This window comes from Chaetura pelagica, unplaced genomic scaffold (assembly GCF_000747805.2).
Source record: "Chaetura pelagica isolate M959 unplaced genomic scaffold, ChaPel_1.0 scaffold65, whole genome shotgun sequence".
In the NCBI taxonomy this organism is placed as follows: Eukaryota; Metazoa; Chordata; class Aves; order Apodiformes; family Apodidae; genus Chaetura; species Chaetura pelagica.
In genome coordinates this window covers 591,940-608,458 of record NW_009953386.1, presented here as the reverse complement: position 1 = coordinate 608,458, position 16,519 = coordinate 591,940, and the positions used below count along the sequence as shown (strand labels likewise).

Sequence of the window (16,519 nt, the reverse complement as noted above, 5' to 3'; positions counted from 1 at the left end):
CCATGGGGGCTGCTGGAAGCTCTGGTGTTTGTGTTGGCAGGTTTTTAGAGAAGCGACAGGGTCAGAAGGGTCATGTCCACTGAAGCAAACAGCAGTGTTTATTTTTACTCTGTTGTGTAAGCCTTGCTTTGTACCTGTGTAACTTGGCTGAATGCAGTGATGTAACACTGAAATAATGAAATGAGCTCAGTGTTTGTTTTAGATATCGCCCGCCAACATAAAACTTTCTTATATCTCTCTCTTGAGGAACAGAAAACAGACTTAAGAGGGAATGAATTAAAACCTGCAAAAAGTATCATCAACGACCTGAAAAATTTACTGTATCAAAGCTAAATAATGCATGAGTTTTTACAGGTCTCTGAGTGACTGCTGGATAATAAGGCATATGTTCCTGCCTTATTCTGCTTCCTATATGATTCTCTTGCCACTGGCAATCCTACTTCCATGAATTCCCATTGAGAGCTGTTTAATGCAGCTTTGACATGACTTAAACATGGCCAACTGCAGTAAATATAATAAAGGGAGATACTATGGACTAGTAATAAGGGCAAAAGACTGGAAGACCTGGGCTCTATTTCTGACTTGCCTGTTAATTTTTAGGTGACAGATGCTATCTTGGACCTCTTCCCTTTTGTCTGGCCATTAACAAGACCCACTGGGGCTCCAGTCTTTAGGTGTCTGTCCCAAGGTCTGGCAGATGCTGCTCTATTACAGTTAGAGCACTGCTCACATCCAGCCAGTGCTGCATCAATTCCATGACTCCCAAGCCAGCCTCACATTTCCCTCAATGGACTGGGCAAGATTCAGGGCCTCCACTTTCTTCATAAGTCCATCACTTTGCCTTCCCTATTACATTTCCCATCTTACGGTCTTGCAGCATTTTTTTATAACAGGAGGCACAATCATCTATTACTCCCTTGCTGTCCCTCTTCCTGGGGAGGTGCAGGAGAGAGGACATGGGGGCCAGGAGCACAGCTGGTGGTGGAGCCAGGGCCAACTCAAGTCCCTCTCTGCTCTCTTCTAATGAAGCCTCAGATTCCCATACAGCTGAAATTTCAAACATGAAGTCAAGCACCAAATTACAAACACTTCTTCAATGGAGAGATTTCAGCTTCCAGAGACACTGATATACCCACGCAAGTTCATTTTAAAGACATTAAAACACCCAACACTTAATCATAAAAAAATAAGCTCAGGTAATAGTGAACCAGGCTGGCGTGTGCTGTGTTACGTGCTTTCTGATCATCTGACTGCTCTTCTCAGAGAGAAGAAAAATGGTTTCTCTCCATACTTGTGTCAGGGCCATGATACCCATTACATTGCACTCAGCAGGTCTCCCCAGGTCCCTGCTGGTCGGTGTCAGATGGGCCGCTCTCCCACCTGCCTTACAAGCTCACAGTGTGCAGGCAACCTGACATCAGCCCCATGGTTTGTAGGCTTGAAGGCAACTGTGGTGAAAACAGTAGCTGTTAGAAAGGTGGGCTGACAGCACAGCTGTGGGTGCTGGGGGGGCCACCACTGCGGTGTCGTGCCGAGGCAGCCCCTGCCTGTGCAGCTCTCCCTCTGCAGGGCTTCAGGAGAGCGTGGAGGCCCTTCCCTGCCCCTGGGCATGGGGTGGACATGCCTCCTCTTCCCACCAGGATCCCTCCAGCAGCATCTGTGTGGCAGTGTCTTAGGAGTAGGAGGGCCTGGATGACCTTCAGTATACTTCTTTTGCCCCAGCAGGGTCCCTCCGTTATCAGTTTATGTAATAAGCTTGTTAAGTCTGCATATTTATTCTGTGTTTTTTTCAAGCTGTGCAGTTTTTCCCTGTCATCTGAAGGGGACCATCTTTCCCTCCTACACTCAAGCTGGGTCATTCTGGTCCTACTACAAAAACACCCTCTCCTTTCTGCTCTTTAACTCACCTACATGGCTTGCTTTCGCCCCTACACACACACTTTTCCCCCACAAGCCCACCCAGGTTCAGCCAGAGCAGGGCACAATGGTGCAAGCTGAAGGTTGGGGTGGAAATGTGAGATCTTAGAACCAAAACCAGGCAAAGCCCTGAAGCTCAGACCACAAGGTCCGGCCCTGTCCTCAGCAGATGTGGTTTATGTGCAACTCAGCAGCAGAAATATGCTCAGACCGAAGCCCTGAAGCCTGACATTGGAGGAGGAAAAATTTCTTCACCTAAAGCGTTGTCGGGCACTGGAACAGGCTGCCTAGGGAACTGGTGCAGTCACCATCCCTGGAGGTATTTAAAAGATATGTAGATGTGGTGCTTAGGGATGTGGCTTGGCAGTGCTAGGTCAACAGTTGGACTTGATGATCTTGAAGCTCTTTTCCAACCAAAATGATTCTGTGTTACAAACCCAGCTGCATGTGGGAATGCTAAGGTCTTTACACTCTAGACACCTAGTCTATTTCCACTTAACAGCAGAAATCCCACTGATTCCAGCAGACTTCAGATGCTGTCCTTTCTACCACCCTAATCTTGGGATGGCTGGATTTTCTGGGCACGTGGTACTCACATCTGTCACATTGACCACCCCGATCTGTGGTCTGAACAGGTCAATCTTGAAGGTCTTCTCCCAGTAAGTGATCAGCTGCAGGAGAGAGAAACTAAGCTCAGACAAGGATCTTGGCAGAGCCCCATGGCATTAATTCAGCTGGTTGGGCTGTGGTGCAGGGACCAAGTGTTGATGAGTGCACGGGAGAGCAGAGAGGCTGAACACAAGCTCAGGCTGCCACACGGAGCAAAAGAAAGTGCTGACTCTGGGAGTGTTCCCAAGACACCAGAGTCATGAGAGGCAGCTCTCAGTGAGAGGCAGACCCCAATGAGCAGCTCCCAGTGATCATCTGTGGTCCAGTCTCCTATCCTTCCCTGTCTCAAATTTCCTGGGCAATTCCTGCACTTGTGCACACATCCCACCACCCCATCCATGAATTAAACCAAGAAAGGCAAAGAGCCCCTGCCACTCACCAGAGGAAAGTCGTCAGGGTCAATCCAGACAATGCTCAGGTCAGGATTATCAGTGTTGTCCCTGGCAACCTGCTTCAGGATTTCTAGGAACTCAAAGCCATCTGAAATGATACATGAACCACTGCAGCCCTCTCCTGCAAGCACACCAGCCCTCTTTGCTTGCGGGGTTTTCAACTTCACTCCCCTGTGCAAACACAGGAGTTGTTTATAGTTCTCATTAAAATGCTGTCTCCCAGCTCTTGCTGGTGATAATAAAGCTTTTAATTTCAAGCATCCTCCCCGGGTATTGAAATTAGTTACACATGAATTAAGTCTCGTAATCCTTCTGTGGAGTGGAACAATGTCACTATTTTCTTGTGACAAGGGAGGAACTGAGCCCCCGAGAGGCCAAAACTCTTTGGCACACTGATGGTGCCAAGAAGCACCAATGCCTTGGCTTTTCAGGAGCTTATGCCCACAGGTTTCCTGCATGCCCATCACCCACCCTGCCCTCAGCACTTTCCTGTAGCCACACAGAGTTAGGGAGCAAATCCTGGTGCTGGAGTGGAAGGCATGGCATCTTTTTCCTAGCCAGCCATTTATATCCAGAATTCAAATCCCAGTGAGCACACAAACACCCAGAAGTCTCCCAGATCCCCATCCCTACAAGCTGGGGCTCCCTGTCAGGACATGGGGTTCCAAAACACAAACAAAACACATGGGATGACACCATCTTGAGTGACGGAGGGTCACACAAGGTAGAAAACTGCCTCCTACCTGGGTCATCTTCTTCAGCAAAGGCCACAATGTGGATTCCCTCCATGTCATCCTCCTGGAAACAAACAAAAAAATAGTATTACTGATGGGCCAGGGAGGGAGCACAGAGTCCAGGTGGTTGCTGGAGATGATGTGTGGCGGGATGCCTTCAAATAAACAGGACCTTTGCAAAGGGAAGCTTGACTGGAGCTCCACCAAGACACCAGAAATGGGAGCTGAGGCTGAGTTGTGGAGGCACTAGGCACTGAAGCCCTAAAAAAGAGGTGGGCACCATGATAGCAAAGGCAAGAGAACTTCTGATGGTGCAGGGCAAAACCTTCCTGCAAAGAAGGCCGAGGTCTCTCTAGCAAGGGAATATGAGCTCACCCTCCATGCCCAGGGCCACCTACCCTCATAAGCTTGCAGTTGTCAGGGGATGGTTTGCAGAGAAACAAATATCTACCACTATACTCAGATGCCAAACATGCTCCTTCAGGGACAGCAAAGGAGGTTTCCTCACAACATGAGAGGCAAGGTGGCTCACTTGGATGCCTTTCAGGAGGTGAAAGGTCTCTGCTCTAGGTCATGGTCCCCAAGGGGGAGTGGGAGGCTCATTTCAGGGCTCCAATAAGTGGAGGACAGAAATGACAGCCTGCTGGACTGCATTTCTCCATGAGACACTTGAGTAATGGGTAATGATAGTGGCAAAGGCCAATGGATCTGCTGGCCAGTTCATCATCCACCTACTATGAATGTCATCTCTGAATTATCCCACAGATCAGCTTCGCCTTCCTCACCCGCTGCCGGTCCCGGTCTCCATTTCAATTGGTTTTAAGGCAAGAAAAAATTCCCATCTAAATGCTAATTTCTTTTCCCTTCTGAGCTCAGAGGTGACAAAGCCACCATCAAAAACTGAAAGGAAAAACCCCGGAAAGATTAAGTGGAAAACATTATCTCTAAAAACAATAGCAGATGCAGGGCCTTTGCTGGCATCTGTGAGGAATACGTTTTCACCAGGGCATTCTATGCAGATTTACTTGGGATTCAAACCACTTAGAGCTAGAAAAATGTACACTGTTGCTTTTTTACCATATTTGTCCACAGCATTGTCAGACAGAAAAATAATATATATGGGATATACGATTACATATTTAGATATACATATGTATATATACTATATAAATTATATATATTGTATAGCTGTATATATATATATATATATAATATATATAGCTATATTGTATATAGGCAGTAAACAAAACTGGAATAACTCCAGTGAAGGCACTGGGGACAGTCTGAACTTGCAGTGAGACCAGAATCCTGCCCATTGTCACCTGCAGGTATGAGTCCCCTGCTATTAGCAGAGCCAAGCTCTGCATTCTCCAGCTGCTGGTAAAGTGAACATTCCATCGCTGACAATTCATATTTTTCCCAAGGCTATTTTAGAATTGATTCAGTACAAAAGCAAAACAACAGCATGTGAAATTTGGGTCCCACTGAAGCCCCATGAAAAAGCTTTTAGGGACTTGAATGGCTCTAGGAAGTTATCTTCTATACAGAGTCTGTATTTCAAAAAGAAAATGAAAAGCGGTCGTGCCTAAGTGAGTCATAACTCCTGATTTAGTTTTATTACCTCTTGCCTTGTTGTGTTAAAGGCTCCCAAGGTTTTTGGTGCTTTTGAGTCTTGCAGTGTTTCATGTTACACAGGCAAGCAAGGAGGCAACTGCATGCTGTTATAAATGTGCCAAGCTTTCTTGGAGGAATGACTGCATCTTCCTTAGTGTCTGCAAAGCACATGTTCAGCTTTGGTTTTAGCATTCAGCTGGCACTTGAAGGTCCCTGCCTGCCTATTAACACAGTATTCATTCACAGTGCAGTGATAACTTGTTATATGTGATTTTTCTTTCATTTTCACCCTTCCCCTTTTCCTCTGAGATTGAAGACCAGGAGAGTCCTCTGCGTGTGATCAGTGCCAAACTGTTGGTCAGTTTCTCACAGTCACTGACTTGCAGCTTGGTCACACCATGATAAGTGCAGCCAGTGCACGGTTTGCTCTGTAATCTATATAATTAGCTGAGTCTATATAAATAACCCTTGCCTGCATTTTTAATTGTACAAGTTCCACAAGTCATCCATGCAGTACAACCTCTGTAGCTTGCCCAGTGAGCAGGCCACTGAAGTCAAGCGACTGCCAGCACTGAGACCTGTTAGTAAGATAAAGAACCCTTGGTAGTGGTGCTCTCCATAGCTGTATCGGGGCTGCTACGAAGCTCAACACCTGCCTGGCACACTCGGTTAGCTTTCCCTGTTCTCACTGTGGAGCAAACAGGACCCAGCTCAGCTGTCCACTGCTGACAAGCAAGGCATTTCAGCACATCATCTGAATCCAGGAGCTGGGCTTCACAGACAAGACTTTCCCTTCTTCCCAGAGGAGGGAAAGTGGCTTTGCAAGGAAGGAAAGATAATGTTCTGCCCAGCCAGAGGCTGGAGCCTTAGAGCAGCGGTTTCTTGTTGGAAGACAGCAGGGAACACTAGGCTTCCCACCCAGGCATGCTTACCCAGGTCTCAAACATGTCCTCTGGGCGCAGTTTCCTCAAGGTGGCCCTGAAAGGAAGACAGAAAAGCTCTTTGAGGATGCCTCCAGCACCATCACACATGACTGCTGGCATCACAGAAAAGGTCACCATGACACATCTGGTTTGTAGCTGGAGTCAGCACCAGGAGCCACCAAGTTTTCAATCTAAGCAAGGGTGCACAGTAGGTCAACTTATGCTTTAATTTATGGTGACAAAACCCTGCCCTTGCCCCCACTGGAATCACAGCAGACACTACTTGTGCTTGGGAAGATGAGATGGCTCTCTGTGCTGGTGTACGCTGGTGAATTAGCCCCATACATAGCAGAGTGCTCTCTCTGTGCTGAGTGCACAAGGTGACCCATTCAGTTGTGTATTGCAGCCACTGGGACATTCCTACTGGGCTTTGTTCCCCTTTTCTCCTGTTTTTACCCCAGCAATATTCCACCACAGTAATCCTTCCAAACTCTGCTGAAGCAAAGAACACAAAATAACCTCTGGCAAGAATATTTAGATCATGATAACAGCTGGTAGAGAAAATTTAAACTGTATGGTTGGCCAGAACAAATTTTTTGAGAAGTATTCTGAAAAGGAAAAAAAAAATATAAAAAAATATAAAAAGAAGTAGTAAGTGTTTTCAGACATATCCATAGCAGGAAGCCTGTCAGAGAGCCTGAAAGGCTGAGAAGTGACTGGGGTGTCAAAAAGGCACCCAAGGAATGCAAGGCCACAGCAGACAAGCACAAATTTTTCTTTGCGCCTCTGTTCACTCTGGCATCAGGGAACTCTGAGGTTCCCCCGGCAGAGGGGTTCTCCCTGGTAGACCAGCCCCAGGAGCTGTTGCAAAGTGAAGGGTCAGTCGATGAGGTCCTAGAGCAAATTGGCAAAGGGAGTAGCATGTTGCCAGGACCAGGTGGCGTCAATGAGATGTGTAGCCTGTTGCTTTGGTTTGCTTTTCTGTCAGAGCTGTGGAGACAGGAGAATTTTTGAGAGACCTGAGAAACCAGATTTGGAATAGTGACTTCTTTATGGGCATGATGCCACCAAAAAAAGTGGAGTTAACAGACATTTGAAGGAATATGATGTGATAGGACAAGATACACAAGATCTTTAAGAGGAAAATCATGGCTATAGGTCTGCTGGAGTTCCCAGAGCAAGTCTGCAAGTGGGCAATGCTATGCTGATCAATGCAGTAAACTGCCTTCATGGGATAGGGTCCCTTACAAAGGGTTCTCAGAGAAACAAAGCTGCAGTTAGTTCAGAGGAGAGGTCCTCCTGTGCATTGATGACATTGCAAAATGAAAGGTGGAGATGGATGGTCAGTTTTCACGACGGAGGGAATTAACCAGTTAAGATTCATATGCTTTAGCATGATACTGTGCATAACATATTCTCATATAATGTGACAAAACAAATAAACAAACAAACAAAAAAGATAAATAGGAATATGGCAGCATTTTCTTATCACAACTGATTCTTAAGACAACTAGTACAGGCTTGACTGAGGAGATACAGAGAATTCTCCTGAGATTGGATTGTCTGTGTGATAGACATAGGAGGTAAAGAACTTGCAGAAAACCAAAGCACTTGCAGAAAAACAACCCTGATTATACAGATGCAACAATGAGCTCTAAATTAGTTATAATTAATTATTGCCTCTCCAGAAAGGGGCTCAGGTGTCACAAATTGAGAAGGCATCAACTCCAAAGGCAAAAAGAAGGCTACAAATAGTTGGGAAAGCACATCATACCACTATAGCAGTGGACAGCTACACTATGCACACCCACAGTGAGTGTATTTGTAGCTCTGGTCATTCCACCACAGAAATTGTATGAGACACTAAAAAAGGGACATGGAAACACGGGAGCAGTGGATGAAGATATGGAATGACCTCTGTTTGGGGGAGATTGAATAGATGAGAACTCTTTATCTTGTAAAAGAGGTGAATGAAGAGGGTATTGGCACTTGGTCTAAAAAATTAGGGGTGATAAAAAAAAAAAAAAGGTGAAATAGGGAATGGCTAGTCATTGTTCCTCATAACATAAGAGCTAGTTGGCACACAGTCAAATTATTAGGTAGCAGGTATAAACTCCAAAAATAGGAATGATCTTTTGATGCAATACATAATTCAGCCACTGAACTCAATATGAGTTTGATACTTTCAGCATCAAAATAGAAAGGAGGTAAAAAATGGCTACAGAAATTGAAGAAATAGCCACAAAGCACAAGACCAGGATTGCAATTTTTGATCCAGCAAGTCTCCTCATTGCTGATTGTCAGAAACTGTAGATTACATCAGGTGAATGCTTATTATGTACTTGTGCCTGGCTTTTGAGGTGCTTTCCGTAGCTGTTCTGTGAGGCAGCTGTGGGAGAATGGAAATTTGGTGGGAAGGATTTGGTCACACCCACCTGTACTATTCGTTGGGGAGTTACTCAGTATTTACCCGATTTACTCCACAGTGCTGGAGGGAGTGAGGTGAGTGTGGTTTAGGTGAACAAAAGGGAGCAGGATTCAGCCCCCACGCTGCTATACCACAACTACAGAGAATGGGTGGAGGGGAGTGGTGTCCACCCCCTGCATTTTTCATGTGAAACAGGCGTAAACCCACCATGTCATTTGTATTTGTGCAACTGAGAGCAAAATCTGGGCTGAGACCTCGGTGTCCTGGTGCCCAGCCACCATCCCAAGCTGGACACCTATTGACCTCGCACGAGTCACCCCACTGTGCTGAACACCGGCTCCCTGACCTGCTCGGGAGAGACTGAACTTTCCCACCACTGCCTGCAGCTGCCCAGAGAAACATCAGCCCAGAAGCTGTTTACAGACTCCTCCTTGGCATCTGCTTTCAGTTCCTGCCTCGAGACTGCAGTGAGATCTGAGCAAATCCTGATTTCCATGCAGGGCTGGAGGAAGAGGTTGTGAAGCCCACCTGGGCACAGCAGTGGGGAGCCCTATTTGGAAGGGCTGTTTTAAGCATGCCAAAGAGCCTGGATGCTGCTGAACACTGGAAGCTTTCCCCAGTGATGTGACAGGGCTCCTTCTGCAGGATGGAAAGGTGCCAATGGGGGGATAGCCCATGCCTGCTGGCTGAAGAGAGAAAATCTGCCGTGTGAAGGGGTGGACACCTTCCACACCTTCCTGCAGTGCAGAAGATCCTGCTGAGTTGTCTACAGTGAACCAGCACATGGCAGCTGCTGAGGTTGCTTTGCTATTCTTTACAGGCCAAATCATCTCTGTGTCTGACTAATTCCACTTCCAGTCTTTGGCTGTAGGTCCTTCACTGGTGGCATGGCAGGGAGAAGCACCTCTAGTGCGAGAGACTCGGCATTAACTTCTGGGAAGGTATCACTGTCATCCCAGGGTTTTTTCCCTGTCATGGTAGCACCTTACCAGGTTTGGGATTTCAGGCATCTGATTTAATGAGGTTCCTTTTAAGTCCCTTCTGAGCCTTGGCACTTAGAAAATAAATGGCCCAACCCCCTGCTCCTACCCAGCACAATGTAGCATCTTGAAACATGTAAGTCTTGGGGGGTTTCCACTGCAGTTTTGTGCTAGTGGAGGGCTTGCCTTTATTAGGCTAGCACTTAGCTGACTGTATTTAATCAGCCTCCTGACACTGCTGCCTGACAGAAAGAGCTTGGGAAGAAAGATGGGAAGGACCAAAAAGGGCCAAAAAGTCTAGGAGGTCAGCAAAATGACCTGTGAGTATCTGGGAGATAGAGAACCCCTTCATATTTCAGAAAAACAAACAAACAAATAAACAAACAAAAACAACAAAAAAAACCCCAACACTAAAATAACCAAAAAACAGAGATCTGTTTCCAAGTCTGGTGACTCGCAGACTCTGGAGATAATGTTCTGTCTCCAAGCCCTCTCAGTGTGAGCACCAACCTCCAGCTCGGCCTGGGTTGGGCTTCCCTAACAGTATATTTTTAAGGGTGTGAAAATACAGCACCTCATAGTTATTGTGCCTTTATGTTAAAACCTGTGCTTTTACATGGGGTCAGGCTTTCCAGTTGTTTCCAGACAGTTGGTGGCCAAGTCCCTAAATGACTGTGCAGTAACCCTGATCACAAAAAGCATGGAGCATCCACAGCTCCCACTGACTTGATCAAACATTGTAGGTGCTCAGCACCTTTGCAGGTGAGGACTAACACAACCATAACAGCAGCGGCTTCCTCTCTGCCCATGCTGTCAGCAGGAGATTCCTGTTCCATCACAGTTTCCCTGAGTTTGGTCTGAGCTCAGAACCACCTACAGACATATCTGATATCAGGAGAGGGATATTCCCACTAGTGAAGCTGTTCTGGGGAGGGAGTGGCCTGGACAAAATTTGGGTTTGGCTTGAGACTCCTAGGAGATCCTATTCTGTACAGACCTAAATTAAAAGCATGGGTAAGTAGGACAAGGTTTCCACTCTCCGCTGCCTGGATGCCTCCCTGCTTTTTGAGGAGGAGGGAAGTTGTGTTGTCACAGCCCCATGGTATTGAGCTCTAATTGCTGCACAGATACTTGCACCTCTGGGAGTAGGAAAGACCGATGAAATTCTTAAACCTGGATCTGCAAATCACCATCAGGTGGTTGTCATCCTGAGAGGGATGCCCTAGATGGGGAAGCCTGCAATGCCAGATAGCTTTACCCTCTTCCCATGGCCAGGGGTGTTCTGTATGCTGCATACCTTTTGTGCTCCTTCACAAAGTCAACCAGCTCCTCTTCTGTGTAGGGTTTATCAGGGATGTGAACAGGCTCATCCATAAATGGTTCATAGAAGTCCACCTCGTTCATCTTCAGACCTAGCTTCTTGGCAACCTGTTGCAGCACAGATGGTCAGAGGTGAGTGACCTGACATGTCTCTTAGCCTACCCAGAATCTCTCCCAGTTGCAGAGCTAAGGTCAAGAGTGCTTGCTCTCTTTCAGAGCATGCACTCTTAGGGGTGGCCAACAAAATATGAATGGAACTTTTCTTGCATTAAAAAAATATTGATGTTCTCTATACTACTGGACCAGCAAGGGCAAAGTCAATGTCCCACAAACCTAATGGGGCTGGTTTCTGAACCCAGACCAGGACCGGCCTCCACGCTGCAGGAATGGCCTTTTATCCTGTGACAGGGCCGAAGCCAAATGTGTGTGTGATACCACAAATTACAGGAATGCTGAAAATGAGAAGCTGAAACCAGGTATCAAATCTGGGAGCGTACTGAGCCTTTGCAAAACAGGTGAGCTCCATGGCTGCTTACCCCTTTGTCAAAGGTGGCAAAGAACTTGATGTATGGCTGGAAGTGTTCTGCAGCTTCTTCAAATGCCTTGTAATCTGGAAGGAGAAAACAGGAATGAAGAAATGATTTCACAGTCTTCTGGCCACACTCTGATCAGCACAAAAGGCACTATGGAAGAACAAATATAAATTCATAGAATCACAGAATATTTAGGGTTAGGAAGGACCTTAATCTATTTTTCAACTCCCCTGCATGGGAAGGATCACCTTCCACTAGACCAGGTTGCTCAAGGCTCCATCCAACCCAGCTTTGGACAATTTCAGGGAGGGGGCATCCACAGCTTCACTGGGCAACCCATTCCAAATTGTTGCAAAATCCATCAGATGACAGCACTATGTTTCTTCCACCCTTTCAGGGTTTACAAACAGGAGGAGAGGGCAAGAATGAGGAATGTTTTTACTGCTACTGGTATCAGGTCCTCAGCTGGGGTTAGAAAGGATGGTCTCAACCTGGTGGGAACTCTTTACAACAGGTATTTCCCACCTTTCTTCAAAATACTTATTACTGAACATCATTAGGGCACACCCCTGCCTGAGCTGCCCTGCAGCCCATTTTGAGCAGGTGAGAAAGACGAGGGAGGGGTAGATGGGCTGTTGCAGTGCAGCAGAGCTAGTGATACATTTCTCATCCAGGTATGAATACTTGTCTTTTTGCTACGTGCAAGCCTGGAAAGTGTGAGGTGGACATGACCAGCACTGCTTGGGGAGCAGGGAAAGTGCTCAGGGCTGGCAGAGGAGACTGTTTGGGCTTGCAGAAGGACTTTGGCATGGTCACAGCCTGCCATATGCCCCCCACCCTTAATGTTCATGCAGAAGAACCAATGCCTGGTGCCCAGCTGGGCTCTAAACCCATGAGGAACAAGTTCATCTTACGTTCAGAGTCTTCTCCTTTGAAATAGCCGATGAGTTTGATTTCATCATCAATTTGGTCAAAGGCCTGAAGCTCCAGCTTGCTGTTTATTATCTCCACGGGGTCTTCCAGCAGCTGCCATGACAAATGCATTTCATAACATAATGATTTGCAGCACTCACCTAAGCCTGGCAGAGTGTGTCACTAGCAGCCTAAGTGGGGAGAAAGAGGTCACCGAATTTCTCTGCTGCTTCAAACCCTACTTAGTGCTCTCTGCCTGACTGTGAAGATCTGAGAGATGCAGGTCACCTTCAGAGGGAGTCATTAGTAGGTTCACTTGAAGCACCAAAAATGAAGCTGAGAGAGATCTGGATAACCCCAATGCATACTAAGGGACCTGCTGTGATGTGAGATAAAGAGTAGCAATTGCAACCAAATTCAGAGCAGCTGAGAAAGAGGGAGAGCAGTCAAAAGGGGCTGGTATGCAGACTGTGAGCTGTTGTGGATTGTGGATATATTTGTTTTTAATGGTAATTTGCTGCAAGAGGTTGCTGCAAATAACTTGCTTTCAGAAGACATCAAAACCAGCATGCTAGAGTGTGGCCAAACAACATTTTGGAACAGTGGCAAGTCTGGACGTGAATTTTCCTGGCTGTTCCTCTCATGCAGAATGGGCTAAACCCGTGATTTGGCCCCAGACACGTCACACAGTTGATGAGAAAGTTGGAAGATGTATCTGTTGCTTCAGCCTGTCCTTAGTCTAAACTTTGTTTCTGTTTTCTTCACTAGTCACTGCTGGTGAAAAGACTTGATCTGATTATTTTGCCCAGCAATACTGGTGTAATTCAGTTGTGGCTTCACTAGAGAAAAAAAGGCAGGCAGGCCACTGTGCAGCCTGCAGAGGAGCAGAGCACCTCTGGGTTTGTTGTCCTCTGAGAGCAGGCTGCTGGGGCACCACAGATGTGTTTGTTTTTATTTCCCTGCTTTACTGGGTATTTTCCCACTTGAGTGGAAAACACACACATAGAAATCCTTTCTTTCCTCCTTTGTGCACCAGACACAATTTTTTCAGCAGCCCACCACGAAGCACAGCAAACAAAACCTCACCAAGTGCCTTACTCTGCACCCCTTGTGAATGATGCTCCAGCATGTGGCTGTGCCTCTGCAGTGTCCAGAGGAGTGTGGGCAGCTCCCTGCAGCCACAGTGGCCTGAGCCATGGGAACCAGGCATCCCACCACTGCTGGGGTCAGAGCCCTGTCCTGCCTGTGGGCCTCCTGGGTGGGCCTCCTGTCCCTGAAGTGACTTACGTGTGTTCTGGCAACAGTACCTGATACATGCAGCCACAGACATTGCCATGGGAGAGCTGAGGTCCTAGGAAGCTGTTTCTCTTTCCCAGGCATGCATTTTGCTACTGGCAGTCCTGTAGCAGAGGTCACCATTTAGGCAACCTGCCACCCTGGGGGACAAACCCTGCCAGCTCTGCTGCTTGCCTTAACTCCCTCACCTACAATATTGCATGGCTGCTCATAAAGGGAGCCTCATCTCAAACAACAGCAAAGACACTGCAAAATGGTTTCACTACAAGGCAAAGACCACATTTCTGGACTGTTGGAAGAAAATGTAGCCTGAAGTGCCACATGTTGGTGAGGGAGTCAGCATCACTTTCACGTTTAATGCACCAGGCTGAGTAAATAAATACATGTGCCCGTGCACAAAATGACCCAAGAGCACTAGGTCCTCAGCTCTTCTCTAACTCATGGCAGTGCAGTTTAGTGAGTTCACTGAAGACACAGCAGTACAGTAAGTTGTTTGGGCCTAGAAACAGGAAATAGTTTGCAGCATACAACTTTTTAATGAATTGAGCTCCTTTTAGCGGTTCTATGGGTATGTTCCTTGGATCTTTTGGTTTTTAAAAAAATGACTCAAAAAAAAAAAAAAAAAAAAAAAGATTTTGCAAATAAAAGTGCCACACGCCAGCTTGCTAACAGAGGTGGTGACTAGCAGTTATGTGGGATTGTTTCTTGCTTCCAACCAAATACTCCATAAACAGGAAAGAGGGCAAAATGTCTTAAAGATCTAAGTGGTTAGTGACATATAAGGGCACCAGCTTTCCTGGGAACTCCTGGTCAGAAAAGTATTTGGGAAGCTGGCAAGGGTCACAGTTAACAGCGTGTAGCAAATGGTGATGGAATTTCAAATGAAGATAAACCTGTGATTTTTAAAAAAGTGAGTATTTGAAAGGTCTTCTCTGAGAGACTTTATCTAGCTCTGAGCTCATCTGTGCTTACATCCAAGAGGAATTCCACCAAGACATCTGTGGCCAGTTCCCCGTCAAATTCAATCAACCGCTCATCCTTAAACACATAGAGACTTCCCTCTTCAACCAAACCTGCAGGAAAGAGAGAGGAAACATAGTGTGGTCAACATGCCACTAAAAGCATTTGTACTACCGAATATCTTGCTTATTATTCTAGCAACACCTCCTGGGATAATGTCACTGCCAATGTGCTGAGTTGGTCTGGTTAAAAACAACCTGAGTAATCTCCTGTCTGATGTTTCATGGCACAAGGGACAGACCTCAGCCAGAACTTGCTCTAGCTTCTTCCTTAACGCTGAACTTCTTCATTCAGGTCACAATTTGGTCACAGTTGGAAAAAATTCTGTACTGGGAACTTGTTTTTAGCTTGGCTGTCTTTCTTGCAGAAAATAGTACTGGGCCTGAACAGACATCCCAAGCTTGAACAACCTGACACTGGATGGAAAATGGGTTTTGATGTGGGCCGTGCTCTTTGTGTGGAGAAGGCTGAACTATGTGAACATAAACAGTGAGCTGGAAGGGAAAGCGAGCCTCAGACTCTCTGTGGCCTAGCTGGCCTTGGCAAAAGGGTTAGAAACCTACAACAGAGATGCCACGGGTGGAAAGCTGCCAGATGTATCACTGGAGTGAGGACTGGGTGCCACAGTCTCTTGGTGGAAGCTCCAAAATCAGCAGCACTAAGCTGCTGCAGTGCATGATGGCAGGTACCACAGGTCTGGGTGGTTGGTAGTTTGTTTCTTTGTTTGTAAAGCTGAGGCAGAAGCTCTCAGCTTCAGTTTAGCTTCTACCAGCCTCTGATTTAGGAGAGAAAGTTACCGTCCACAATGCAGCCCAGTATGCTTAAACAGTCTCTGCCCCTAGGTCTAGGGGTATTTTTTATGTGCTGTTGTATTTATGTGCCACAGTATTTCTAATTGCTTTGTGGGCTAAAATATTAAGGAATCACCAGCCTCTGGAAGGCAGCTGTTTCCAGGGGTTGGCAATGCAGTAGCTGTTCAGTTTTACAGGAGTTTTCCTCTTGTGCTCTGGGGAGCATGTGGGGAAGGGTTGGCACCTGGCTGCCAAATCATTGCAAGGCTGTGAGTCCCCTGTTAGTGGCTCAGGGGTCACTCTACCACGGGGCTGGTGACTTTTGGGGACCTCTATGATGTAGGTTGGTTTTGGTTCTGCACGACTCTGTCAGACCTGTCTGTGCAGGAAGAGCACAGAGCTACTCCATGACACAGTTTCTCCATCTACAGTTTCATCTCAGCAGGCTGTGAGGTTCCCTCCTGCCATTGCCGTGGCATGAACTGGATTTCTTTTTCACTTAGTTTGGGGTTTTTTGGCACTCTCAGCCAGGAAGCTTTTTGCTGAAAGGGTATTGGCTCACCCTTCTCATCCTTCCTCCTCAACTTGATCCTGCCCACATTGGGGTGGTCAGGTGGTCAGTGTGCAATTGCCACCATCACCCTCCCCATCCTGGGGACAAGGATTTGGCTGTCCTCTCAGGGGCTCTCTGTTGGGCATCACTCCAAAACCCTCTCAAAGCTATTCCAAAGGTACCAGATATGGGACTCACCTAGCTTTTTAGCAAGTTTGGCATCCTTCTTGGAGTCCACCATCCCAAAGCCAATGCTCCTGGGTTCCAGGACCTGAGCTGCCAGCTGTGGGAGCAACCAGAGAGCCCAATGTTAGCAGCATGAACACCACAGAGCAGACGAAGGGCATCATGCCCTGCTAGCGTGGTACGACAGTCACAAGTGACCCATATTCTGCTTTCAGGCAGCACCAGTGGGTGGGGTGCATTGCCTGCTGCAT

At 46.9% G+C, this 16,519-nt stretch overlaps 1 protein-coding gene across 1 annotated transcript in view; it reads right to left on the bottom strand.

The window, feature by feature from the left end:
* CASQ2 (calsequestrin 2 (cardiac muscle)) overlaps window positions 1–16,519 on the bottom strand; it is a 32,754-nt gene that overhangs the window by 2,298 nt on the left and 13,937 nt on the right. The window contains exons 2-10 of the mRNA XM_009998216.1: window positions 16,281–16,365; window positions 14,691–14,791; window positions 12,425–12,536; window positions 11,514–11,587; window positions 10,955–11,085; window positions 6,259–6,304; window positions 3,722–3,776; window positions 2,966–3,066; window positions 2,514–2,588 (exon numbers count right to left, since the gene is read on the bottom strand). Coding sequence (XP_009996518.1) covers window positions 2,514–2,588; window positions 2,966–3,066; window positions 3,722–3,776; window positions 6,259–6,304; window positions 10,955–11,085; window positions 11,514–11,587; window positions 12,425–12,536; window positions 14,691–14,791; window positions 16,281–16,365 — 780 coding nt within the window. The remainder of the gene's footprint in view (window positions 1–2,513; window positions 2,589–2,965; window positions 3,067–3,721; window positions 3,777–6,258; window positions 6,305–10,954; window positions 11,086–11,513; window positions 11,588–12,424; window positions 12,537–14,690; window positions 14,792–16,280; window positions 16,366–16,519) is intronic.